Below are 27,418 nucleotides of genomic sequence, written 5' to 3' on the forward strand. Positions count from 1 at the left end.
CCTCCCTTGTTTGCTTCCAGAAGTGGAAAATGAAGATTATGTATAGATTAACCTGCATTTATGGCATTTTTTTCCAACTTAGTTCAATACTTTAAAGATATATTTTTAGTTAAAATCAAAACAGAGGAGGCGGGGAGGTTCAGGCTGACAGCATATGGTCTTTATGGTGGTGGATTTTTTTTTTTTTAACAATTCCTTTTAAAAAGAGTTTAAAGCAAGCATTGTTTTTCTGACATTTTAGAAGTTTTGAGCACACCTCTTATTGTGTTTAACAAAAACAAATAATAGGTGTTCAGGGAAGGGATTATTATTGAAGGACTAGGATGGAAGGAGCTAGCGGAATTACTGATTACTATTATTATTATTATTTAGTGATCAGAAAAGCTCTGCAGACATTTCCACACTAGTGACCTGTTGCTCTCAAATGCTTCACTAGATGTGATAACAAATCCTGAACCTCTTACAGAAACAGGAGGTGCCCAGCTGACCCTGGGAAGCAAAGTATGCACCCCAGAAAGAGGAACCAGGTTGGATCAGGCCAAAGGTCCTGTAGCCTGGTGACCTTTGGCTTTTGGTAGGATGTGGTGCCTAAGCAAATGCGTAGGGATAGAGCAAGTATTTCCCCATACGCTCCCAATTACCGGCCATTTGTGGCTATGGGGGGGGGGGGTAAGTTAAGGAAAGTGGGTTTGCTTTTAGCTTTATATGTAGCTCTTAATCAGTTTCTCTTCTGCAAGGCTCTCCTGTTGCTTTCTGAACCCAAAGACTTAGATTTGCCTTGTGATGGGGTGTGGTGGATGCCAGAGCTCAGCTGTAGGCTTTGTGAAGGTCTAAAAAAATAAAATAATTGGTTCATTAGAATAAATGTATGAGAGGTAAATGGTAGAGGGAATATTTTTAAACAGTTGCACAGCTTCAAAGCATGACATTATAGGAAAATAAGGTAGAACAGAGTTTTGAGAGATCCTCTGCTCCATCCAACCACATGCAGTTCAACAAGGCCAAGTGCAAGGTCCTGCATGTGGGTCAGGGCAATCCCAAACACAGGTATAGGCTGGGCGGAGAGTGGCTCGAGAGCAGCCCTGAGGAGAAGGACTTGGGGGTACTGGTGGATGAGAACCTCAACGTGAGCCAGCAATGTGCGCTTGCAGCCAGAGAGCCAACCGTATCCTGGGCTGCATCAAGAGAAGCGCAGCCAGCAGGTCCAGGGAGGTGATTCTGCCCCTTTACTCCGGTCTCGTGAGACCCCACCTGGAGTACTGCATCCAGCTCTGGAGCCCCCAACTTAAGAAGGACATGGATGTGTTGGAGCGGGTCCACAGGAGGGCCATGAAGATGGTCAGAGGTCTGGAGTACCTCTCCTACAAGGACAGGCTAATAGAGTTGGGGCTGTTCAGCCTGGAGAAGAGAAGGCTCCAGGGTGACCTTAGAGCAGCCTTCCAGTACCTGAAGGAGGCCTACAGGAAGGATGGAGAGGGACTTTTCACAAGGGTATGTAGTGATAGGACAAGGGTGAATGGCTCTAAACTGAAAGAGGGCAGATTTAGATTAGATATTAGGAAGAAATTCTTTACTATGAGGGTGGTGAGGCACTGGAACAGGTTGCCCAGAGAAGCTGTGGCTGCCCCCTCCCTGGAAGTGTTCAAGGCCAGGTTGGATGGAGCTCTGAGCAACGTGGTCTAGTGGAAGATGTCCCTGCTCATGGCAGGGGGGTCAAAACCAGATAATCTTCAAGGTCCCTTCCAACCCTTACCATTTTATGATTCTATACCCCTGCCCTTTATGGTATCCTCTATCCTGCTGATGGTTTGTCAAGGGCATTTATTATTCTTACCTGTCGCTCAGCACATCTGCTATGTGATGCCAGCTGCATCAGTAAACACCAATTTTTTTCCTTCACCCCACATGTTTTGAACAGGTATTGAACAGTGCTGGACTCAGATCTGACCCTAGTAGGACTCTTCTGGATACCTTTTTCCAGCCTGAGGGTGAACAGTCCTCTGCATCTGGTTTTTCAAGTTCTGTATCTGTGCTTTCTTTGCCTTTTTTGGGTGTAGGCATCACTAGCCCTGTCATCTGAAACAGCAGCCCAAGGCTTTTCTAGCCCTTGTTGTACTCTATCATCCGCAGGTTTCATTTCTGCTGTAGAGCAAAACTGGCTTGTTTGCAGTGTGATTGGCATTGGGCAGCCATTGCAAGCTGTTACTCATCTCAGTGCTGTCTTCATGCTTACAAAGAGTTTGATCATTGTTCTGGTATTTTTCTGGAAATTAAAGTCAAGCAGCTATATCTATATTCACCTTCTCCTCTTACAGAGGAGATAGCTGGGCCGGATAGTGCTGGCCAAAGCACAGGGAGATGGCTCTTCATCCTCTCTGACCACTCAGTTGTTTTAATGCTTTTAATTAGATGTATTTTATTTAATGCATGTGAAGCATTACTGCTCAGCTTACAGAAGTGAATGGTGACTTTTAGTCAGAGGGACAAAACACTGTTGTAAGGGACACCTGCAGTTGTCCTGATGTTGCAGGGGAGGAGATACTGTAGGCAGTCACATGTCCTCCACAGCCACCACTTTACAGAATGTCTTTCACAACTGCATCTACCTATTGATTTTCCTGAAAAAAACAAAACAAAACCCTAAGCTGCTAGTTCCTGGTATATCTGCCAAAAGAGAGATTTGAAAATCTTTGTCTTTTGATTTCCAACGTATAACTTTATACATGGCCTTTGTGTCCCAATTCTGTCTTCACACATATGCTCATCAACCTGCCTGGTATCTTTGGAGATGCCACTTGTATCTCATTTCAGTGTTTGCTTTGCCAGATCTGATAAGTTGATCCCTCTTAGTCTCTCCTCCTCACTTGACTTATTTCTTCTGTGTGCTGGCTCTTGTTTCACTCCATTTCTTTTGAACATAAATGACCACAATTGTACTCAGTTTTCCAGAGGAGGTCTCACGAATGGCTCATTTGCTGGCAGTGAGATTTCTCCTACCTTCCCTCTTGGGAAGGTTAATCATTATGCAGGTGAGGTTTTTGTATTTATTTCATTGGTTGAGGACTGTTCTCTGAGGCACTGTGGAGGTTTTGTGCTCTGGCTCCCATCATCTGCTACAGAACACTTTCACCAGGTGTCACAGGTCATTTCCTGTGCATGGATTTGTGTATAACAAATTTGTTTGTAATACAAAGAGTGTTACTAATTATATTCAGCATTTCTCTGTTTGCCTGCATGTCTGCTGCTCTTATGATCTACTACTGCTGTATAAAACCCGGTGCGTGGGGCCTTGTGCTTCCAGCCCTCTCAAGCATGAAGCATATGCAAAGTCCTGCTGTGGTTTGGCTTTGCAGGAAAGCCTTTGAGGCTCAGATTTCATTTCACATAACCCAGAATTATAGGGCTGTTCTACAGCCCCCATAGGCCTTTGTGTAGTAAAGAATGGCATGTCTCTTTCCTCTGTAGGGAATGCAGGCTCTGCTCTGAATCCACCGGCCTGGATGTTTCGATTCACAGCTAAGCTCCCCAGGGACTCATGATCCAGCACTGGAACACCTGATACGAGGAGGTTCCCCCTTTGCCTTTCTTCTTCTGGTGCTGTGGTCAAGCGAAATGGATACTCCTGTGTTGCCCTGCAGCAGATCTCCTCTTTCTCCGTCTCTGGGCTTTCTGCTTCTAAAACCTCACTGTGCAAAATCGGTACTGAATGTCACTCCCAGTGTGACACGGTGTGACTGTCCTGCGCCTATGTGCCCTGTGTCCCTGGTTGGACAGTAAAGAGGTGGTGAATCAAATGGGTTCTTGACAAGTTCAAGTCCTTTTTAGTTTTTTTCCAAAAGGTGCTGCATCTGCTGATTCAAACCAGCTTTTGGCATGGGGCTCAAGATAGGTGTAAAAGCCGAATCGGGAGGTGGTGCTTTGAGCTGCAGGCTTCTAGCTGAATGAGGCAAGACAAAATGAACTGCAGAAGCTCATGTGACCTACTTCTTAAGTTCTCACATGCAGCCTTCCAATCAGAAAACTAAATGGGAGGAGAGGCTTTCATGGTAAATGAGAAATTGCTTCCATCCTGTATGACGATGGAGAGCTTTCAGGTTGTTTTTAACTGTATCATGGTTATTGGGGCCACTTAGTTTGCTGTAGCATGAACGTCAACTCATATTTGATCCTGCTGAAAGTTAAAGGGCTATTAACCAATTCTGAGAAAGAGGCTTATCTCCATGTTGTGAGGTTCTTCCCAAGCAGTTCAATCTGACTGACCAGGTTACCTGTTTACTGCCAGGTGCCCACAGTGCCACAAACTGAGTTTTCTCTGACAGTGACGTAAAACAGTAGCTCAAGGTCAGCACAAAAAGACCTCAGCTGGCTTGCTGTGGAAGTACAGTAGCTGTGCATGATGTTGGACTTGGGGTGAGACAAGGGTACTGGCGTAGGGTGGGTAAGGTTTCCCTTCAAGTCAGGGAAGCATAATGGGTGGGAGGCTAAATGGATGTAGATTCTTCATAAAAGGTGAGCAGAGGGTGGCCTTTGCACAGGAGGAGAATGTAAGTGTCCACTGTGGTCTGCCCTGCTTCCCATTGTCTCAGATGGAGATGGGCTGAGGTCTGAGCCAACATCTCTACAGATGTCTGTAGAAACCCAGATGGAAAGACGAGGGAAGCAGTATAGGTCACCTTATTGCAACAAAGCATGGTGAACAAATAAACAAAATTCTCTTCCTCCATCTCCGTTTTTTTACACTGACAACAGGGGTTGAGTGGCTGGGTCAGCAGTGTAATTCCAGGTGAGGTGCTCTGCTGAAGGCTGAATAGAACTGAACTCTCAGTGCAGGAAAGCTGCCATTCAGTCAAGTCTCTCTGTTTCTTTTCAGCAAGCCTTATAGTTGTTGCTTTGGTGCAGTGCACTGTCGTCTTTTAATGGCTTTTTAAACGTGGCCTGGAAGGTAGAGTGGATCACTGAAGCACGCCTTGAAGAGGTACATGCTTAGTCTAATGCCATCCAAGACTTTTAAATGCAGGGCCCTCCACCACCCAAGCATGCTTTGTTTAGGGAATTGAGCTGATGTGAACCCCCAAACTGCTAGTCTCATCTGCCTTCTGGCTGGACGTGGGGTGAGCTAACAGACAGTCGTGTGTCAAGACATACCCATGGCACTTTGTTAAATGTGCTGGTAGAACGTTGGTTCTGCTGGGCCCAGCCACTACAAAATAAGACGTTCAGTATGTCTCTTCTCCCTCGTGACAGCTGCCAGGAGCAACACGGTTGTTTGGTCAGCTCCATTGGGTTGCAAGTGCTGAAGATATGCTTGTTCTCATTGCTCTTTGCCTGTTCCTCCTTTGTTCCAATCATTCAGCTGATGTTTGAGGTTCATGGGAGGACATATCACTTGCTGTTCCTTTGCCAAGGGATGCCTGGTGCACAGTTGGCAGCGTGGGTTTGGGCATTTTCTTAGTGCCTTGAAGGAAACAGCTAAGAAGAAAAGAAACATTATTTTCTGGTGTTTCCTTGTATGCAATATGTTTGGACAAAGCACCTAACATGTTTTCAACTAGTAAGAAATGAAACCCTGATTTTTTTAAAGCTTATTGCCTATAGTTAAGAACGGCTTTTCTTGGAGAATGGTAAAAAGACTTCTCTACATGATTCCAAAAATTATAAAGTTCACCAAACTTAAAGTCTTGGAAAAGTTTTCCTTAACATGGTTTCCTGTAGGAACGGTCATTTATCGTATCTCATGGCAGCGTACATCTGTCTTGATTAAATAGGCTGCCTGGTAACCTGTATAACGAATTACACTAAGAAATGGCACAGAGAAAAAGTGCTAAAATTCAGTGGTGCATTGAAGATCCTAAATCATCTGTCCTTGCACAGGAGTAGAGACAGATGAAAATGGGTGAACAACAAAGCCAGTGAATACTGTGGGATGAGTGTGTGAAAATGAGCCTTTGGTAATTTCAGGAACTGAAATCTTTCTTCCAGTGTTGTAAAGGGTACAAGGTAGGGATATAGGCCAAAGTCTGTGACAGAGACAATAAATCATGTAGGGCAAAAGCAATGAATGGATCTATAGCAGAGGATTGCACACAATAATTATCTTTACTGCAGTATGACACACCACAAAATGATATGAACCCTTGCCTTGCTTCCAAAGAGATTTGTGAAGTAGATTGTTACTAATTAGTCATTCAAAGTGAGTGCAAAGAAAGCAGCATACTTTTATGAGTAGAGCAAACTGCGGCATGAGAGACTTGCCTCATCTGATCTTCTCTGTTTGGATCTAAAAGCTGCCCTGACCAGATGTGGAAAGTCAGTCAGACAGAAATTGCTGGCTATTTCTGCTGCCATTTTCCTGACAAATACTCTTTTCCTTGTACAATGTCATCCAAGCCCCAGTAGGGATATATTTTATACTTGTCTTGCTAAGATCCAGCCTAAGGATGAGGCAGTGCCAGCAGCCTTCAGGCAAATAAAAGCTGTTTCAGTTCTCATTCAGCATTTGCCCAATGGCTTTTTGCTCCATCACCTGCACCGTCTCTGCATTGCATCTTAAACCTCAACCTGTGTGTCTGTGTCCTGAGATGAACACCAGCTCCTCTGCTGTGAAAGCAGCCGTTGCTTGAACATCTCTGTGCTGGCTCACTCGGTGAAGCTGCGTGTACGGCCCAGTATCCACATGGGGACATCAAGCTGTTCGAATCATGGTTTGAAGCCTCACATCTGCCCTAGCTGGGTGAAGGCTTGGGTTTGTAATGAATGCACTTCGAAGTGCCTGCTCCTTGGAGTGAAATCTTTGCTGTACTTGTTGCATCACCCATTGTGGCTCTTGTAGCTGTCGTACAAATGCAAGGAGAGCGTGTGATCTGCCTGCAAAACGGCACTGAGATTGCTCTGGCCTCTGCAGGGCTGGCAAGGAAGTCTCGAAGGCACTGTAGTTGTTTCTTAAACCGGCAAAGAAGGTAAGAGAAATAAGAATAAAGAAGTGAGTGAGAAAAATCAAGGACCCCTGTCAGAACTTGGAGATCTGGGTGTTGAGCAGTGCTCGATGGATAGGGCAAATGTTTATACCCACTCTAAAAAGGAGAGTGAAAGAATCAGCTGTGTGATTGTATGTTTTTCATTATTACCATTTCCTTAATGATTATGTGGGATTTGCTACATACGGGCTTGCAGTGTGGGGATACCATCCCAATGGCTGAACCATGTGCACTGAGAACCTTCAGAGCTCTCAGTTACAGACCGGAGGGTGTGTAGGAAATCAAAAGCCTGATGGTGGGCATCAGTGGTTGTGTCACTGAGGCACAGCGACTGAAAAAATAACCTGTAAGTCCTAGATCTGTGTTGTTTAAAGTGAGTTCTGAAGCAATATGAGAAGTGGGTAGGTGGATAGGGGCCGTGCCTGTGCCTGTCAGTGGGAATTGTGTGGGGCACTGAAGGTGGCTGTTAAATTGTCCTTAGAGGAGGAGGTAGTTGTGAAGATAGCAGATTGCTAAAAGTGCTCTCTTCACCCTTGTTCTGCTGTCTGCTGGTGATCTACAGAAGGATGCAAAGATGTTTGAGTGCTTAAGCTGAAGATTAATGTATCTCCTGCCTCGGTGATCGGAAGACACTGATTACTATGATATTCTTCTGCTCTTCTTCCTCCACTCTTTATTCTAAAATGAGAGCCGTGTTTTGTTTTCCTGACTGCTGGATGGTGCTTTAAAGATACAAAGACCCAGGTCCGTGCAAATCTTGTTTCTGGCTTGGGCTCCTTTCTCCCATTGTGAAATCTTGGCAAACTGGTTTTGAACTTCTGGCTGGCTGTAGCAGTCCCCAACAGCAATGGGTGTTGCCAGCGCTGGAGGTTTCTGTGGCTGATCTGCTCTCAGTTCTGGAGCTTTTGTTTACCTCCAGTAGCTTTCTGAAAGTTGGGGATGATCTTACATGTTTGAATTACAGAACAAGGAGAGGAAAAAATAATGTTTCCTGCTCGCATTGAAAGGCCGAATTGGTTATGCCAGCAGTTAGTGCCCTATCAGACTGTATCTCTGGTACTTCCAACATTCTGTGTTTTGCTTTGCTTTTGTAGTTTATAAAACTTTTGGATTGGATTTCTCATGAGTGAGATTTTAGGGCTGCAGCTCCAGGCTTGACTTTATGCACGGGACTCAAAACTATTTGTGTAAAGCCATGGGTGAAAGGTGAGGTAGATAAGCTGGAACTGCTTGTTGAGGCAGTTCGGTATCAGAGCTGGTATCTTTGTGGGCTGATGCCAAAGGTATTACGTATGTTAATCTGTGGAATATTTAATTTTCAAAGGTACTGATCTTAATGCATTCAGTATTTGATGAGCAGCATTTGTTAGACTCCTGGTGACTGAAGGACACTCCATTAACTGGGGTGGCAGCCTCCCTTGGGACTTTGTCATCTGCATACGTTCTTGAACCAAAAGCTGCTGATCCTGGGTCTGTCTTTCTTAGGTGTTTCTCCACTGCTTTCCCCTGTGGGCTCTTTCCTGTCTTTAGGCTGTCTTTAGGCTGTTTGTCCTCTGTAGGATCTCTTCCTCACTGCTTGCAGGTGGTGAGTGAACTCGTAGAGTAAGGCTGTGGACTGAGGGAGCATGGAAGCACAGGTGCTTTGCTGGTCATGTAGGAAAACATCATCTGAAGAAAGCCAGAGAAGCTGAGAAGAAACAGTGCTGAAGATGACAACTTTGTATCCCTCACTTGAAAAACTAAGCAAGGCACCCAAGCTGAAGCCTTCATCTGCAGGTTCCCTGATGCTGGGAAAGCAACTAAAACAGAGCAGAGACAGTCTGGTAGTGGAGTGGTTTGAGTGCAAGGAGGATGGCTCATCTGGCCAGCATAGCCCTGGCACACAGGAGAGCTTGGCTTCCATGGCACACAAATCTAAGCTTGGCCGTCCTTCCTGCCTGCTCCACCCTTTGCTCCTGCTTCGCCAAATGATGCAAAGCAGGTAGGAGCCACGGAGGGAATGGTGTCATGAATAACATTACAGCTGATCTTTGGGCTCCTTCTCCTGAGGCTGTGTTGTTAATTTGGGCGATGCTTTTCCAGCTAGATGTCAGCAAGGTAAGGGAATTTGTGCAAGGATTTAAAAGTACATAGTTGTGAAAATAAGGGACAGTGACCTCCCTCTTTATATCTTTCATGTGGGAGAACACTGCGAGGGACAATTCTCTCCCTCCATGATACATTCCCCAAGGCTGCAGTCCTTCTGGCGTTGGTACCATCCTATGAGCAAAAAGGATGTGGCCTGTTTTAATTTCCACCTCCACAATGTTGTAGGTGGGCAGGGGTCTGCAAGTGACATTTTGTTGTTGGTGAACTTGTTACACTAGGCATGTTGAGGTGGGTATTGAGGAAATCAGCAATCGTGCCTGTCTTGCAAGCATGAGTCTTTGCACTTTGGGGTAATTTCTTGGGTTATGCCGGGATGGGAATTTTGATTAAGAAGGTGCTGCAGTAGATTTTTGAACCAGGAAGATGGCTGTAGCAAACGCCTCACAAGCAGCTGCTCACCGGGCCTGTTTGGTGGAGTTATATATAGATTTTGCTCTCTGTGGGTCCTGTTAGTGTAGCAGTAGGTTGCACAATGGGCTCTTAAGAGAGCTTTTTGTCTGGAGATTGCCTCTTTGAGATCAGGGTGTCAGGATAATATAGGCTTTCCGAGGGAGTGCTGAATGATCCCCATTCTGCATGCACAAAGGCAGATACCCAGGGCATAACTTTCTTCTCTCCCTCCCAGTAAGGAGAGGAACAAAAGTCTCCGATCCTGTAAGCAGAATAAGAATACCAATAAAGAAAAACATTCCCTGTAATGCTTTATCATATGTAATAGGGCCTGAAAGTTGCCCAATCATTCCTGAAGCTGCTTTTTGTGAAGCAGGGAGGCTGTTGAAGTGCCTTTTTTTTTTTTTTTTTCCATCTGCATACGTTTTGACCCTGCGCCTGCTTTGCTGTGCTGCTGCTGCTGCTTTCCCCAGCTGCGGTAGATTGAAGCTCTTACAGCTGGTTAAATAGCCCAAAAAGTTTTTTAACGAAAATTTAGTGTCACCAATTTGCATGCCTCTTGAGGTAAGTAACTAGCTTTTTCTTTTATTTGCTTAATTTCTGATTGTTTCATCAATTATGTCCTTGAAAAGCGCAGACAAATTAAAACCTGAGGCAATAGCCACATATTATTAGAAGTTAACGTTACAGAAGTTCATACCATTTTCTGCACTGTGCTTGGGAAAAAAGATGAAAAAAACCTTGATCTTTTGTACATGAAATTTTTCTTCTTTGCTCAAATTCTCAGGCAGGTTATGAGCAGTCAATTTAATTCCTAGAAGGGAGATAACTTTGATGAAGTAAGGAATAAAGAATGATGCAACAAATTGAGACAACGTTCACTAGTTTTCTGTCGCACTGATAGATATCTAGGGGAAACATGGAGGTGTTACATGCTCTCAATGCTATTTTTTCTGTTACATAGTAACAGAAGTTTTCTGTCTTTCCACTGATTTTACTAACGTTCATTTTTAGTGAGAAAGAACTGTTTTTGCTTCAAAAATGCCCTCACTGGAACTAGTTGTATATCACTCCAGAATGGTTTAAATTGGTCTATGGTTTCAGAAGCCACTTTTTTTTTACACAGATGCTTTCTTGCTGCTCCTCTTTCTTCAGTAAATGTATTTCCCTGCTTGTTTTGGTCTGTTGGGCACGTTTTCAACCCTTTTTCTTTACGATTTATACACAAAGGAAAGGTAACATGGTAAGGGTGTAAAGATGTGAATTTAAAATTCATCCTGCAGAAGGAGAATATTAAATGTTTTTATCCAACTAAACAAAACTCACCTAAAAATACTACTTAGAGAAATTAAGATGCATAATTAACTCATCAGAGATGCCCTTCTGTGCTCCTGTAGAGCAGAGCCACAAATACAATGACAACTGTGGTTAATCTGTAATGACATGTATTTTCCCTGTGATTTCACATACCTGCCAGGTCAACATTGATTTGATTAGTTCTGAAGCTCTCGTGTTAAATTTACTCAAATCTATGTGCAAATAGAAGATACTGACTGTGGGTGCTGTGATTCAGCCACAGAATACAGCTGCTTCTGAGCCAGCAGCTAAACAGACTAAGCAGCATTGGATAATGCTTGGATGCCACCACATTTGCAGGAAAGCTGAGCAGTTCATGCCATTTTGCTGTACTCCCCCAGACTTTCAGTCACTGAATGTGTCCTTCTCCCAGTGTCCTCCAGTGGATGAGGCGTCGCCTGTGTCCTGGCTAGGTGACAGTTGCAGGACTGTTCCTTGTACCAGGATGTGCTTTTCCAGTGGATGATATGTTCGGGCTTGTTTACCTGTTCTTCCAACCATGTTATATTGTTTTTATGGCAAGAACTTAATCTGCAGCTGGACAATCGAAAAAACAATCTAAGGAAAGGCACGAAATGAGAGATGCTGAAAAGTGGCCCTGGTATTAGTTAGCTGAGTTAATCCCAAATGTAATACCGTGGGTTTAACTGGAATTACACAGGGGATTAGTTCAGATGATACTTGATCACACTGTAGTAGTTGCCTGGCTTCAGGAGTTGGTTGAACAGGTACTGCTTGTCTCCTTCCAGCCCCATTGTTTGACCTCCACATTGTCGCTGCTCCTCCTTCCCCATGCTGGGCCCTCTTCCTCCTCCAGCAAGACCACATTTGAGGAACCCCATTTACTCCACTGTCTTTCCTTTTATCTCGCCCTTGGGGCTTCCTATTTTCTGTTCTAAGGGTCCTTCTCCTACTTACTTCAGAGAGCTTTGCAAAATCCCACCATCTTTTTCCTTGTCCATCATGGGGCTTCATTCAGGGCACCAGCATTTTAAACTCTGCCAGAATGAAGGGCAGAGGTGAAATAGGAGTTTTTTTTATGGTGAAGTACATGTATGGCTGCTGGCGATCATGTGATGAACAGGTACCAGGAGATGCCCACAACTCCCACGCCCAAAGCAGGCTTTGCATGTTGGACCTAGAGAGAGTGCTTGCTCTTCTGGGCATGGTTAGAAGTAATGTCCTCCTAGAGGAGAGGCAGCACTGTTTGCATAGCTGTCCTCATACCCCCGGGCTGGATTCATGGATGGATGGGTAGGGATCAGGGAGAAGCGGTCAGAGGACAAGTCCCATGCTGGATCAGGCAGTGGATCCCCAGGTGCACACAAATAACACCATGTGCAGAATTACACACCCACAGGGAACATTATTCCTTCGTTGCTGGCTCACGGATGTTGTGCAGTTTCCCTCCAGCGGGACATTGCCTGTCCTCCAGTTCAGCAACATTCTGGGATTTGAGCTTTTCCAGCAGTGGAAAATTGAGGATTTTTGGCAAAGCCATCAGATGTGTGCTTCTGTTCCCCTCACCTGCTGAGCTTTATGTGCCTGTGGACTCCTGTGTGTTTCTTTCTAACGGCCTTGGCATTTTGGCCAAATGGTTGGAGGCCAGCCTACAGCGCTCTTTGGTTTTAGGTGTTATTATTATCCTCCAGAGGCGATTTGTCTACTGGTTTTGCATGGGATCCTGTTGCTCCTCTCTCCTTCAGTGCCTGGGTGGTTCCTGGCCGGGAGCAGGACCCATCCTTAACCTGGACGATGGCTTTTACCCGAGAGGCCTGCAGCTGGGCCACATGCCCCATGTCGGCAGCAAAACGGGCCTGTCCCCCTCCGTGTCAGGGAAGCCGGCTTGCCTCTCGGCTCCGCGTCCGCAGGTGGGCTGCCGTAGCCGAGCCCCAGCTCGTGGGGCCAGCCCCGAGCAGGCAGCTTTATGGGAATTGCAGATCCGTGCTGTCAAGCCAGCGCGCTGGGGGGTTTTGTCGTTGGGTGTCACCCCCTCCGTCGCGAGCGGGGGCTCGTCCTTTGGGGCGTCGGACCCCGCGCCGCCGTGACGCTTCCCCGGCGCTGCGCCCCTTACCTCGGAGCCCCCTCGCCGGGCCCGGGCGTCGCTCCCTCCCCGGCTCCGCTTCCCCGCCCGGCGACTGCCGGCCTCCCCTCGCCGCGGCCCGGGGCGGAGGAGGAGGAGGAGGCGGCGGGGGCGGGCGCAGGGCGAGAGGGGCCGGCGCAGGGACGCGCTACGTGTCGCGGGAGTGCTTATAGCCCCGGCCCGGCCCGGCCCGCCGCCCGTCACCATGTCGAGCCGGCAGCAGACGGTAGGGCCGCGCCGCGGGGCCGGCGGGCGGGGGGCGGCGGGGGCAGCGGGGCGCGCCCGGCTCCCTCCCCGACGCCCTGGCATCGCTGCTTTCCCCGCGGGCGCCGGGGCTCTGGCCGAGGCGGGCGGCGCTGGGGAGGCGTGGGGCCGCGCCGGCGGCTGGTGGGCGCCTGCCCCTCACCGCCGGGACCGGACGCGGGGTTTCCTCTCGAGGCGCGCCCGCGCCCGCCGGGACGCTGAGGCTGTCGGGCGGCGGTGCGGGGTGCTGGAGCGGAGTGCTCCTGCCTGAAGCCGGTCCGTGCTGGTGCGGGGGTTCGGGCGGGGTGCGTGACCCGCAAGCACCTGGGCCCGGGCCCGGCTGTCCCGCAGGTTGGTCACGCATCCCTCCAACGGCATCTCGCAGACATGCTGTCCCGCACGCACCCCTCCAAAACCCGCCGACTCGGCCGCCCGCCGCGCCGGTGCTCACGGAGCGCGGCCGCCCCGGCGCTCTCCCAGGCGAGGCCAGAGGTTGGGTCGGCGGGAAGGCTGAGCGACTGCCTCCCTCCCGGCTTTCTGGGTTTCCTCTGCCCGGGTCCCGGCCACGGGCGAGAAGCTGGTGAGACAGCCGCCGCTGCCACTGACGGGCTGTCAGCGTTGCTGCGGAGCCAGTTTTTTAAAAAAATAAAACACGCGGCAAAAAAACCCCAATAATAGCTGGAGCTTACTTCAGTTGGAAATTAAAATTGTAAATCACAGTCACGGCCAGAAATCATTTTCCGCTTGCCAGCTGCCCTCCCTTGCTGCTTGTATTTGGGATGTAAGGTCTGGGTCCCTCTGGCTGCACATACATTTTCCAGGTTTTAAATCAATTTTGGCATAAGTCTCTCAGGCTGCTTTTCCTTGTTGATTCCTCATCATAAATTTTTTGGGTGGATTTAATGCATTTTGAACGTGCTGGTAATCTGTCCGAATAGGAATGCGACCAAAGCCACGCATAACAAAGCGTGCCTGTGCGGCAGGGTGTTCTTGCAAAAAACCTGTGGTTTGGGGATTATTTCAGGGAGGGGAGGTGCAAGATGCGAGCCGTGTATGAGAGTTTTGTTTATTATTGTGACAGGACAGGCATTACTGACCTTCCAGAAAAATCTTTCTCCTTTGCCTCCACCCCAGGGTGGAAAAATGAACTTTATATGTAAGATTGTAGCTGACCTTTGTACTGTGACTATCAAAACAGATGCTATCTGGTTGACAGTTGTAGGCGTATTTTTGTGTGCTTGTCTGCCATGTATGTGACAGAATGAGAAAAGGCACGGTTTCACTAATTACAAGAGGTTTTGGTAATTGTGATGAAACAGCGATGATATCCCATTAGTGATCCTCACAGGTCATTGCCAGGGAGATGCATTGCCCAGAGCATAGATGAAGTTCTTGCTCCTAACGCAGTCTCAGCGGCTCCTCAGTTTCAACCATCTCAAGCTGCTATCCAAGGTGTGGGATAAGGCAGTTCACTTTGACAGGGGTCCCTTGATTAGCACAATTATTTGCATATGCATGCAGATGATGGGGTTCAGTTTCAGTGCGATTACATGGTGTGGTTCAGGAGGGTTGGGGCATCGGCAGCGCATCAGAGATTTTGCCTAAGGAAGGAGCAGGCATCAGCAAAATGTTCTCCTGCAACCAGCAGCCTAAATGTTGTAGCTCAGAGGAGTTGTAACATGGTGGTGAATTTTTCACGACACCTTTTGCAGCTGCCATAGCCAAGACGGGTCCATTGGAAAATGAAGACGGGATGCACAGAACAATTTGCCCTACTGAGATCCCTGTTAGTACAGCATCTCATCCCTTTGTTGCCCCTTACTTAATCCCAATTTTTCATTCTCCAAGTAACATAAATCCTTATTACTCATAAAAATCCTTATTACTAATAAAATCTTAGATTTTACCACTTCTGCATAGTATGCATGATGTGTTCATCTTTCTCCTGCAGACAGGGTGTTGCGAGGCTGGATGTTTCCAGGATTATTCACAGTCCAAGAATGCGCCAAAAATGGTTTTCACAGGTGACGTTGATTAGCTGTCAGTTTTTGAAGGGCACAGTAGTGCTAGCTGTTATGAGACGGACTGCCTGTGTTATTTGACTATGCTCCTCATTTTTGGAAATTGAATAATTATAAGCCTAGGATTTAAAACCCACATTCAGCCTGAATGGTCTCTGGAGGTTGACCTGGTTGGAGGATGTTTTAATTGCACACCCATTTATTAATACAAGCTTATGGTAAGGTACAAAGAAGAACACTTACAGTTTTTTACTTCTGCACATGTTGTCCTTAAAAATGAACAAGGCACCTTTAATTCTGCTGAAGACCCAAAACTCAATGTGCAGGAATTGCTGTTTGGCTGTCTTGTATGGAAATGCTCTCTTTGTTTCTGCTCATGACGTTGCAAGAGGCATGAAGTCCTCTACATGCTGGGCAGTGTCCTTCTGTTCACAGACCTCATTGACAAAAAGCAGTTATTTCTGACCAGTTTCAGGACTGACATTTTGGGGAAAAGAATGGTCTTTAACCTTAAAAGTTCCTAATACAGACCTCCTGTGTATCCCAGTGGCAAAATCCCGCTCTCAGGAGTAAGTACACTGTAATCACAGTGAGTAGCATGGAGCTCTGGGACTGTGTTTGTTTATTGTGTGGGCCCTTGCACAGCGCAGCATTCAGGGCTGAGTGGTTCTTTTAGCCCTGTCAAAATAGCAGCTTGTTCTCCCTACACCTGTGGCACGCTGGTATTTCCGCAGCTCCTTACCTCTCCCCGCTGAGCAGCATTTTCATAACAAGCGGGAGGATACAGATGATGCAGTGTGCTCTGGGGAGACAGCTTGCCATGAAGCCCAGACCCATGGGCAAGGCCCGGCCCTGGAAGGGCTGGCCCCTTGCTGGGGTGACTGGCTGCGTGGCGTGCACGTCCCTGTGGGTGCATGGGAAGTCCAGCTCAACGTATCTCATGAGATCAGGGTGTTCAGAGCTGGCTGCCAGAGTCCTGCCCCTGGCAGCGGACGAATGTCGTCCTTGCTGGTTGCTTTCAGTGAGTTTCACTTTGGGTGTCCTTACAGGTGCTTAGGGCAGAATGAAAGTGCCGAAGCCACCTTTTTCAGGGTAAGTGTTACACCTTTGTCATCTGTCTGCTCTTGTAACAGTGTCTCCAGGAACCTGAATGGCATGGCATGTGGCATCCTCCACTTTCACGGGGATGCTGTTTCAGGAGCCCAGTGGATCACAAAGCTGTAACTTCTGATAGTTCAGTTTTGGTTGTGTAGGTTTTACGTGCACAGTTGCAAATTATGTGGTTTCATTTAAAGGCACATTAACATGTAAAAACAATTTGGATTTTTTTTTAATTTATTTAAAGAGAAGGAAAAAACTCACAAGATCAGATGACAACCCCGAGGAAATATGAAGAGGCTTAGTTGCTTCGCCTGAAGACTATTCTTGTGTTGAAAAAACTGCAGCCACAGGGCAGAGTTCAGATGGGCTGAGTTATATCACAGGCTGTACAGTAACGTATGTACAGCATCATCAGTTTAACTGCAAAGCAATGTAAAATAAAAAAATTATTAAAAAAACCCAAACCATGCATTCATCTCCTCACGTGCTTATTCTTTACTATGGCCTTGAATGTAAAACCAAAACATCTTTAAAGATGTTTATGTTCAAAGCAGTTCTGGGTTGCTCATCTCAGTGGTACTTGCACAGGTGACAGTACAGCAGGCAGCAGAGCCCTGATTTCAGGGAATTGGCATGGCTTGGTCTGGATTGAGTTACTGAAGACAGTGGTGTTTCTGGTGTTTCATCCAGTGATTCAGAAGTCCTGGGTTTACAGCTGTGCTTTATTTTGTGAAACACGGTGCCTAACTCATTGCACCATGACAGTAAAAAGTGTTTTCTAGTGCTCGTCACATTCTTAGTATTTCTTGGTTTATTTTCTATCACTTTTTTTTTGCTTTATATCTCTTGGAAGATCATGGAAAGGTCAGCAGATTAACTATCTCGATATGTTGTTATTTCAACTTCTGTTGTTTCCTATAGCTCTCTCCCCTTTGCTTCCTATTTCTTTTGAAGTCCTTTGCTAATTAAAAAGTTACCTTTCCAGTCTGTTGCCCCCACCTTGCTGTTTCATTAACTTGCACTGTTTTGTGGTGCTGCCAGTGTGCCAGACCCGTGTTTATTAAGCACACTCTGCTCTGTATCAGCAGGGATGTTCAATTTAGGCAATTTTAGGGAAGAAAAGCCAGAAAAAGTTGCAGGCTCCTAAATGTGAATGCCTTTTTCTTCCCATGGTTCAGGGAGGCTGAGCCCTCCAGGGAAGGGGAATGACATAATCAGCCTAGTGCAGTCCAGACGCAGAAGCTGGAAGCTGGGGACCTCGATGGACCTTCCCCAACTGTGGACAGGCTTGTCTGGTGTCCCCTGGTAGTGCCACAGCAGCAGGAGCAGCAGGGTCCGTTTCCCAGGAGGCTGCATGGACAGAGCATCTCCCAGGGCTGTAGAAGGGCATGCACATGGAAAGGTGGAAGGGACAGGTGGTTGCTGCCTGAACACTCCCTTCCTCCAAGGGGTGGGGCAGGTAGGTCAGGCCTGATCCCTGCGGGTTTGCTCGGAGGTTGATCTTTTGCTTTCCCAGCAGGACTGGTGGCTCTTTGGGATTTCTCTGCATCTTGTAGGGGCCTTGTTTGGAGGAGCGCAGCTGAGCACCGCTGCTGCAGGTGGTGGTCAGCATGTGGGTGCCATCTGGGGTGGCGACTGGGGTACCTAAACTTGGCTGTAATTTCTCCAGCTCCAAGTCGAAGTGCTTGGAGTCAGCATGTTGTCTGCTGTCCTCATGCTGGACTCCAGGATAAATACAGACTCCAGCCTCGTCATGTTGCACTGATTAAGTCACGGCTTGTTGCAAATCTGTGCCTTAAACCCCTAACTCAGGCATAGGTTTCCATCCATACCCTCCTTGGGCAGCCTCTACAAGTGGTTTTAGGCAAGACAGTGCCCTAGCGAAGACCCTACACTACGCAGGCATGTGCACTACAGCTGCAGCTTAGATTTAGGCAACAGGGATTTTGTTTTTCTGGAGGGTTTTCAAGAGAAACACTGGATGCTTGCATTTTTTTTTTACTGGCCTGATGTTGATCCTGGAGGGTGTCTTTAAATAACCTTTAAAAATGAAAAGACCTCGCCTATGTGAAACCAGGTGTTTTAGATAAACTTGCAGCTGTACGCACCCACAGAAGTGGCATGCAGGACCCGTATTAAGGCTCCTGATGATATCCCCTGCTTTGAACTTGTAATATGGCCACAGTGCTTGTACCCTTTGATACCTTAGAAGTCCATTAAGAGAAATGCCATGTAATTCAGGTTGCTGTTTATGAATTTACTATAATCTTGAGTGGGGTGACTAATGGTTATTTTTTATTTAGCTCTGAATCGCAGCTGTAGGAAGTGAGAAAGAGTTCCTTAATGGTTTCACAGCTTAATAATTTCTAAATGAAAATTTGCATGACGTATATTATTAATAAAAGGAAAGATGCAAAAAGGTCTGGTCAAGGCATTCGTTGTGGATGTGCATAACGAAGTGGGACACTGGGAAGTTAGGATGTTGCCTGTGGGGCTGGTAGCTCGTTGGTAGTGTTGCCTGCCTTCCCTCGCAGAGTGGTCCTTTTTCGTTTACTTACAGCTTGGCTTGGTTACAGCTATGTGTGTCAAAAGTTTTATCTACTGAGTGGGTGCAAAAATGTGTTGGCCTGTTTGGAGAGCAGCACTTGAGAAGCGAGCAAGGTTTTTGTTTTGTTTTGTTTTTTACCGTGGCTTCTCTTTAGATGCAGCACTTGGAGGTTTGCTGAGATGAGCTTTTTTGTGCATCTTTGGAAAACCACCATTTGTACCTACATCTCCAAGACTTTCTGACCTTCAGGTCTTCGCGGTCTTTCTGGCAGAACAAAATGTTTTCTTCACTATCAAACAGTTTTTCAGCTTTCCATTGTGGTGCTGAAGAGTGTGTTGGGTGGGAGGTCATTTTTCAGGTCTGCCCAGCCCTTATGATGGGAAGACCTTTTGTGTTGCCAGTGGGTGTGGGAAGAGGGGAAAACCCCCCTCATTTTAGAGGAGATGACTGCTGCTGCAGGGAGCTGAGTTCTGTGCTTGCCTCTGCCAAGGACCCTAGGCATGGTGCTGGATGAGTTGCCTCAACCATGGCTGGGGCAGCTCGTTGCATCTGCTCCCATCTTTGCAATGCTGGTCTGAGACTGTGGGGCTAGATTTGAGGAGCATCGAGCTCTTGCATGTGAAGCCTGAAGTCCGGGGGAGCTGCTCTTCAAACATGTCATTTTTATAAGGCTTAAGTATTATGGGCACTCAAGTCTTCATCTGCTGTTTGCCTTACTCTCTGCTGCTGTTCTATGCCTGTAAAATTGGGGATGATGCTACGCTCAGGGAGATACTGGGAGTCTGCATGAACTTTTGAGGGAACAAGTAACAATAATCCCCAAGGAAAGTGTGTAGCTGTCCTTCAACCAACCTTTGAGTAGTGTGTAATGACTAAGACCTGTGCCTACACATGTTTTAGGGAGGAGTGAGAGAAATGCTGAATTGCCACTCCTTCAGGAAGAGTACAGTGTTCTTGGTGGTGACTTAGGCAAGGCTCTAGGTAACCCCATTTGAGCTCATATCAATAGAAGCCTGTCTTGCAGCATGTATGGGTCAGATGCACAAGTAGATGGGGCAGGAAACCTTCATCCTGGCATCTCCAAACTTGAGTCCTCAACTTGGACTTAGCTCATACAGCTTGTTGTGTAGGGTAGCACATGCAATGGTATGATGGTGAAAAAACACATGCCTTCAGCCAACAGAAATACCAAGGGGACTGAGGAGGTGCTGAGTGAGGGGAAGGTCTGTTTGGTCCCATCTGTAGTTTCCAGCAGCAGCCAAGAGTTGAGGCCAGGGAAGAGTTGATGGCTGGGATGCCATAGTGCATTGTCCCAGCTTCCACTGATTTTATGACTTGAGATACCAGAGGCTGTGCTTTTCTTCCTGGTAGTCCTTGATGAACTTTCCTTCCATGAATTCATCTTAATGATTTTTTCCAGCCAAGTGAACTTTTGGCCTGCCCAGTGGAGTTCCCCCATTTAACTGTGTCCTGTGTGGTGGTTCTGGCTGCATTTCCCTGCAGTCCTTCCTGTTGCTGCTTTTGCACTTTGCAAAACTTAAAAAAATGACTGAGGTGGAGAGACATCTCCTGTCACCTGCTGGTGACCATTGACCATTGCAAAGTCAAGCGCATGGGCTTCAAGATGCCAGATTCAAGACTGCACGTCCATCCTGGATGCTGAATGAGACAGGGTGAGGTAGCGTGTGGCCACGACGCTGAGCCCCCACCAGCCTGGGCTTGGGTCCGGGTTTATTCTTTCAGCAGGCTGCCGCGATGTCCTGTAGAGAAGTGACGCCAAGAGGATTAGTTAATTTATGGAAGTATATATATTTTAAAACCTGATGAAGCTGACTGAAACACAGATGTTCTGTAGCTCCCACTGCTTATGAAACTGCTAGCGCTTCTCAAAAGGTACAGGATTTCTTTCCTGACAGGGATATGATGAGCATGGTAAAAACAGGTATTTTGTCTCCATATTGTTTAGAGCTGAGATGGGCTTGGTTCAACCTGTGCTAGCTTGGAGGGTGGAAGGAGATCCTGCTTTCTTACTTAGCGGAAGATGGAGCTGGCTTCCCACTTGCCTGCTCGTAGCCATGGTTAGATGCTGGCCTCCAAGTTTCAAAACCTGTTGCAAACTGAGTTAATAGGGACACAAAACCGCTGAATGTGGCTCATTGTGTTTTGTGTTACAGCAGAGCCACCGCGCCAGCTGACCTTTTAAAGGTAAGTAAATGATGGTCCAGGTTTGTTGAACTAGTTTCTGGAGCTCTCAAAGGGAATGGTTTTGATGAAATGGGATATCACTTTGACATGTTGGCTCCTGGCATTCGCTGGAGGACCTTCTGGGTAAGCCAGTCCCACGTGGCATCTCTGAACAGCAGAGCCTGTGTTTTTGACTGTACAACTGAACACAGTTTAGCTCAGCTGACAATCTCTTGACATTATACTGCACGTTTTTCTTTGCATGGTATTTGGTGTGGGAATCCTGTCTGTCCAACTTGCTTGTTTTAAGGGATAGGGTGCCTGCCTTGCCACGGTAAGAGGCAGGACATGTACAGTGGCTTATTTACCATAGAGAGCCGTGACCCATTAATTAAATTCCTAAATCTCATATACAAGAAAAAAAAATTATTACATGTAAATACAGTTCCTCCTTGGAAATTTTTTTGATACTGAAGTTAATATGTAGTCATAATATGTACTTTTGTCCTCCTTTCTTCTTGTCCCTGAAATCTGAGGGATTGATACTCAGTTTATCATTTCTGTAACCTGGTATTTTTCTCCAAAAGAAGATACAGAAGCATGGCCGTGTGTACTGGGTAGTTTTTCCTGGTAGGGGAGTGGTGGAGCGCTGCTCTGTTTTGGTGCAGCATTTCTCACGCGGATGCTGTTGCACCATGCAAAGCAGCTCAGCTGGCTGTCAGTCACAGCTCTGTGCACTGCTGGGCGCTGGATTTGCTGGCAGAGGTCACCGGGCTACACCATCTCTGTGTTTTTTAACTAGTCACCTACCTTCTGGTTGCGTAATTCTCTTCTTTTTTATTTTCTTGGATTTTAAATAGATGTGCTTGATTACTTTCTATGGGTGTTCAATCCCAAAACTTATCCGTACTGCAGTGACAACATCATTCATGTTCCCTCTTTTTGCAAAATAACTGCTTTTTGCATTGTCAGTGGTCCCACGGTTTTGGCATGATCCAGACCAGCCTTGTAACAGACCCCAGACATCAAAACAAAGCAGTTCTCCTTTTGCAATGTCAAACCTGTTGTTTGCGAAGTGAGCATGAGCTGAACTGCTGAAATGGGTTCATTTGGGGGGCATAACTTAGCAGAAGTGCTCTGAATATAAAAAATAGGGCAACCGTGGAAGGATTTCTTGTTCAAGTTTTTATTTTTGCCAGCGGCTGACAATATGCTTTGTTTGTCAAATATTTGTTGCCCGTGCAGCTGTCCCTTGTGTTTTCTGGAATGAAGATGGGAAGATTTTTTTTAGAACGTCTGTCTTGGCCTTGCAGATTCATCTCGAAAGTGTAGGAGCGCAGGATGACTCACTGGTTTTCCTGTGTCGAGGATATTAGAGTAGTGACATAATCTGATTCAGAGATAAAGAAACGCCTGATCTAGGTGCCTTCAGAGAGGTAGATTTTAACACCCAACCTGCTGGTTTAATGTCACACAGTCTAGAAATCAGCATCTGATTTGCGTGGTGACTGAAACATGAGCCTGGTTTTGTTTGAGTTTTTTTTTGCCAGGGTTGTATAAAACTTGATTATGGCAACCCAAAACATGCAACTTTATACCAAGAGAAAAATATTTTAGCTGCAATCAAAAATAAGGTCTTGCTAAGAGCTCAAAAATTCCTGTGGGTTAAGAAAAAAAACACTTTAGCTAACACCACCTTGAAAACCTTGTGTGTTAGCGACATTTGGCATCTCCAACCGTCTGTCTCCAAGCTGAAAGACTGCTTGTTTCGGGTAACTGGGATGTCTCTGCTGGTCTCCTTAAGATCTTCTATGTTACGTTCCTGGCAGGGAACAGGGCCCGAGGTAGCGATGCCAAAAAGAACAAGCGTCAAAGGCGGAGGGTGCCAAGGGGCAAGTGAAGTCTGCTGTGGTATATTCAGAGCACTGAATGAAGAAAGGGAGCCCAGTTCAGCATCCTGCCTGGTGCAAGGGAATGCTGGCAGCTCCAGCCCTGAAACCTCTGCAGGGTAGTTGGTGACACATCACTGTATTACTCTGCTAAGTCTAAAAAGAAAGCATAGCATTATTTCTGCTCATGTGTGGGTGGTAGAGAGGAGATGAGACCTGCATGCAGGAAAGAGGGGGGACGACAGCATGGGAAGCAGGGAGGTGGGTGATATGGTAATGCACCGGGTGCTTGAGAAGTCCCGTTCTCCTGTCTGGACCCACGAGCCAGGCTCTGTGTCATGATGGTGGGATCCTGCGAGGTGAAATGGGAAAAATTTCCAGGGTAACTACATCTTGATGGGGTTTTTCCCTGGGAAAGAGTGGAACTGATTTTGAGGCATTTACTGCTTTTGTCCATTCAATGAATCAAACTCAAGTTTGCAAAAACTCTATAGGTTTAGGGCTGCAAGAGCTAAATGGGGACTTCAGAGACTCCAAGGTTTCTCCATTGTTCTTCAATATGATCAAAATCAAATCTTTGTTTCCACAAGCAAAACCCCCCTCTTCCCTCTCTTCCTCCTTTTCTTTTAATAGATTTGCTTTTCTGCAGCAAATTACTCTTTTACAGAAGGTTTTTTCCCCTTGTTGGTGATGGACACATTGTTTTCTCCGTGATGTCAGCTCACCCATTTGCAAGAGCAGCTGTGGGAATTGCCCTAGTAGAAGAAAATATTTTTTTAAGGCGAAGTCTCATAAACTTAATTTTTGTGCATCGAATTCAACTGATAGGACAACAGATCTTATTTTTTTTTTAGTAAGATGGCAGGATTTGGGAAGGCATTTTAAACAATAAGTTAGATCAGTTTCCAGAGGCTTAAGCAAGTGTTTGACTTCAAACTTGAAAGCTTGCTTGATCATTTTATCATTTTAAAAGCCTATTTTACCATTTGCAAAATGTTTCAAAAGCCTCGTTTTTAACAGTTTTTTTTTCCTCCTGGAGACATGTCCACGCTGCAGTACCAAAATTAGGGCATGACTGGAAAAAAATGAATCATATTCTGAATGGCGTGAGATAGCCCTATGAATAGAAATACAGCTGGGGGCAGTCCTGACCCTACCCTCGCTGTTGGGTCAGGGTTTCTGCAGGACCATGAGCGCTGCCGGGCACCAGCTGGAAGCTAGCTGTGTGCGTATGAGGCTGGCCCTTCTGCTAAGTGAGCCGGGCGTGTGACTAACACGCTGCAAGAGCATTTCTCTGCTTGCATTGTTCTTCATTTCAACATTTTGCAAAAGCAAGTGTGCGGCTGGAGTTCCTACTGATGCAGAGGGCGTGAAAGAGAGATTCGAAGCATGCAGGTTTATTTCTCCGTGCAGAAATACCAGTCTTGTCTGCTGTGGTTTGCAAACAAATTGTAAAATACCTACTTTGTGTTTTTTGGAGTGCTACACTTGAGGAGTGCATAATCACCGGTTAGGCATTATGCTGCAGCAGGGGAGGTTTCACTGCAGGGCTGTGTGGTGGCAAGCTGTTGGGAAGGTGAGTCTGGGCACTTGTGCTTTGCTGAGGGTCCTTGGCCAGGTGACACATAATTTCAAAGTGGTGCCAGAGCTCAACTGGGAGTAAACATAGCAGAAACACACCTATGCATCTTGGGATAAGGGGTTATTTTTGGCTGCTGGATCTTCTGCCAAAGCCTGAACCCCTGGGGACAGATGAAAATTAAACCACAGTGGTGCTGTCTCACCTTTGCAAGCTCAAAATGTTAAAACAGACTTTTGACAACCCCTTGTAAAAAAATAAAACACACAAAAAAAAAACTTGAGTGCTTATCTTTTATTTTCTGAGTCATCAGGATGTGTTGGACTCACTCATTTTTCAGGGTCAGGTCTAGAGAGGTTTTGGGGTTTTGTTTTGCTGTGGTACCTGGGCTCTGTTTCAGACAGCATCTCATCCATCCCTTCTACTCTAACCCTCAAATAATTGATTTTATCCTTTAAAAATCTGTGGAAGGGGGAAGTGATGTCAGGGACCTGCTATGGTGGCTGCAGCAATGAAAATGGGAAGTGAGAGTCCTGGAGTGAGAAAGTGCATCACTGGAGGTGGTTGAGACAACAGCTCTGAAAACCTTTTTAGCCCAGGGCTTCCCATCAAGTCATACAGTGGTGGCATGGAGTGGGAAGTGGTCACCTTGGGCGAGCTCTGGAGCAATTGCTTCTCCCTCCTCAAGCGTCTTCCAGTGCAATCTCACCATCGTGGCACCAGCATTGAGGCTTGCTGAGAGTTAACCTTGGAGGCAAGATTTATGCCCATTATTATGATTATTTTGGACACAGCTATTCTTACCAGTACGTTAACATGTTCTGGAGCGGGGTATCTGTTCAGTGCGCCCACAAGCAATTGCAGATGGCAAATTTGCAGGCATAAAGAGGCTAATTTTGGAGCCTTTTGCTAAAATTGAATTGAAAGTGGGCCTGAAATTCTGAGTATAGTTATAAATTGCTGTGGTGGGAGATTGGTCTCTGCTGGAATGCTGGCCTCTCTGCAAGGTAATAAAAACAGGTGAGGAGAAGAGGGTAGTTTTTCTCTTCTGCTACAGAGTAATTTTCACATAGATTTCTGTGCAAGCAGAGCCCTCTGTTGCATACAAAATACCAAGTCTCCCACGAATGCTTATGCCTTTGCTGAAGCATGTTAAAGTGTTAATGGCCCAGCAAGCAGAGGAGGGGAAAGAAAAAAAACAGGCTATTTTGCTAACATGTTTAAAAGTGATCTTTTACTTTATTGTGTCTCCCGTTCCTCTTTTTTTTCTTGTCAAAATTTTTTTTCTTGGACAAATGAATGATGATCGCTTCCCTGCTATGACTTCAGACATAGAAATATTTACACAGTGAGATGTAAATCATGGGAGAGCCCAGACCCGCATTTGTACTGATGACACGAAACGCGTAAACCTATGTTCATGAAGAATCGGGCTGGGGAGAAAATATTTATATCGTCTCTCCCTCTTGAGCCTCAGAGGCTCAGCCTCAACTTTGGCTGCCTCAGTTGGAAACATAATCCTTGCAATTAATAAGGTCTTGTAGATATTTTATATGCAAGAAGTCTTTGTCGAAGTACTGTTGCTGGAGCTGCAGGGCACAGACAGGCTCTTTTAGTCTGCGTCCCAGCAGAGAGGCTGGGCCTGCTCTGCCCGCAGCAGTTCAATGTTAGGAAGCACCAAAATTCAGGCTCTGGCTCAGTATCGTGCTGGTCCCTTGTTTGCACTAGGACGTGCGAGTGTATGCATTACGTGTTGTTTTCTCTTCTGCCCATCCCACCGTCTTCCCTGGCTGGATCCCAGTCTTGCTCAGCCCGGCTATGTCGCCATTTCTTGCCCCAGCTGCAATTACTAGCAGCCATGTTATGTCAAACACAGCAAGTAAATTAGCACCTTAAGTTGCTTTTATTTTGCAAGCGTAATTAAAATAATAGGCAAGTCTGCCTGTATTTTCAAACGCCGAAGAAGTGGGGAGTGTGCTGCCTGTATCTTTGAGCGGACTCCGTGTCTTCCCCGCCTGCCTGCGGGTGCATCAGTCACCTGGCAGTGCTCCTGCAGCAAAGAAAATCACCTTCTGCTGCTGCTACCAGAAGGGCTCTGAGCAGAGGCAAACACTGTCTTCAAAAAATGAGTCTGTCCTATTCAGACAGAAATCCAATTTAGGCCAAAGGCAACTATTTTCTTCACTGTTTTCCCTTCTGTACCAAATTGCCAAAGTTTGCTGTAATGGCTCATGCAGATTTTTAATGAATTTGTCTTTCTCTCCCTTCTAGTAGTGCCAGCTGAGACTTTCTTTTGTACAGAGAGCAACAAGGTAACAGAAGTGTTTTGTTTTGTTTTCATCAGGGATCAACCAATGTGGTTTATCAAGCCCATCACGTCAGCAGGAGTAAGAGAGGACAAGTTGTTGGTACCAGAGGTGGATTTCGAGGCTGCACAGTTTGGCTAACAGGTATTTTCATCTGGGCATGAAAGCATGGCTTTGCATGTGAAACCCACTTGCATACATGAGTGTGGCTCGGAGGTGAGGATTTGGGCTCCGCAGGAAATGTCGGTGTTCCTTGTGAACCAGGAATTGCAAAACATATACACGTGGGAAACACTGACACATGGTGCTGGTGCACCAAGATATTCTCCCTGGCAGCTGCTGCCCGTAACTAATATTTTTATGAATTTCACAGCTGTTATCAGGCTCCTTTGAACATGTCAGAAGCCCTAAGGATCACGCTTGTTCCCAAATGTGTGGCTGAGGAAGCCTTGGCTCACATCCAGCCAGTCGTTGGCAGTGAACGTGCCCAGGGTTGACCAAAACAGCATGCGGATGTTTTCATTCCGGGTTGGTGGGAAGTTTGTTGGGACACCTAAGTTTACTGTGTTTAAAGTGACCTTGTGAGCAGCACAGCA

At 46.4% G+C, this 27,418-nt stretch overlaps 1 protein-coding gene across 3 annotated transcripts in view; it reads left to right on the top strand.

Annotated features, from left to right (window-relative positions):
* Positions 1-9,978: 9,978 nt before the first annotated feature.
* The window catches only part of PAPSS2 (3'-phosphoadenosine 5'-phosphosulfate synthase 2), a 31,426-nt gene continuing 13,986 nt past the window's right edge, over positions 9,979-27,418 (top strand). For 2 of the 3 annotated variants that reach the window (XM_075423256.1, XM_075423258.1), the window contains exons 1-2: positions 13,094-13,177; positions 26,861-26,966. In XM_075423256.1, coding sequence (XP_075279371.1) covers positions 13,157-13,177; positions 26,861-26,966 — 127 coding nt within the window. In that variant the 5' untranslated portion in view covers positions 13,094-13,156. Of the gene's footprint in view, positions 10,077-13,093; positions 13,178-26,860; positions 26,967-27,418 lie in introns of those variants that run through there. The other variant, XM_075423257.1, reaches the window with a different exon arrangement.

Source organism: Opisthocomus hoazin, chromosome 6 (assembly GCF_030867145.1).
Source record: "Opisthocomus hoazin isolate bOpiHoa1 chromosome 6, bOpiHoa1.hap1, whole genome shotgun sequence".
In the NCBI taxonomy this organism is placed as follows: Eukaryota; Metazoa; Chordata; class Aves; order Opisthocomiformes; family Opisthocomidae; genus Opisthocomus; species Opisthocomus hoazin.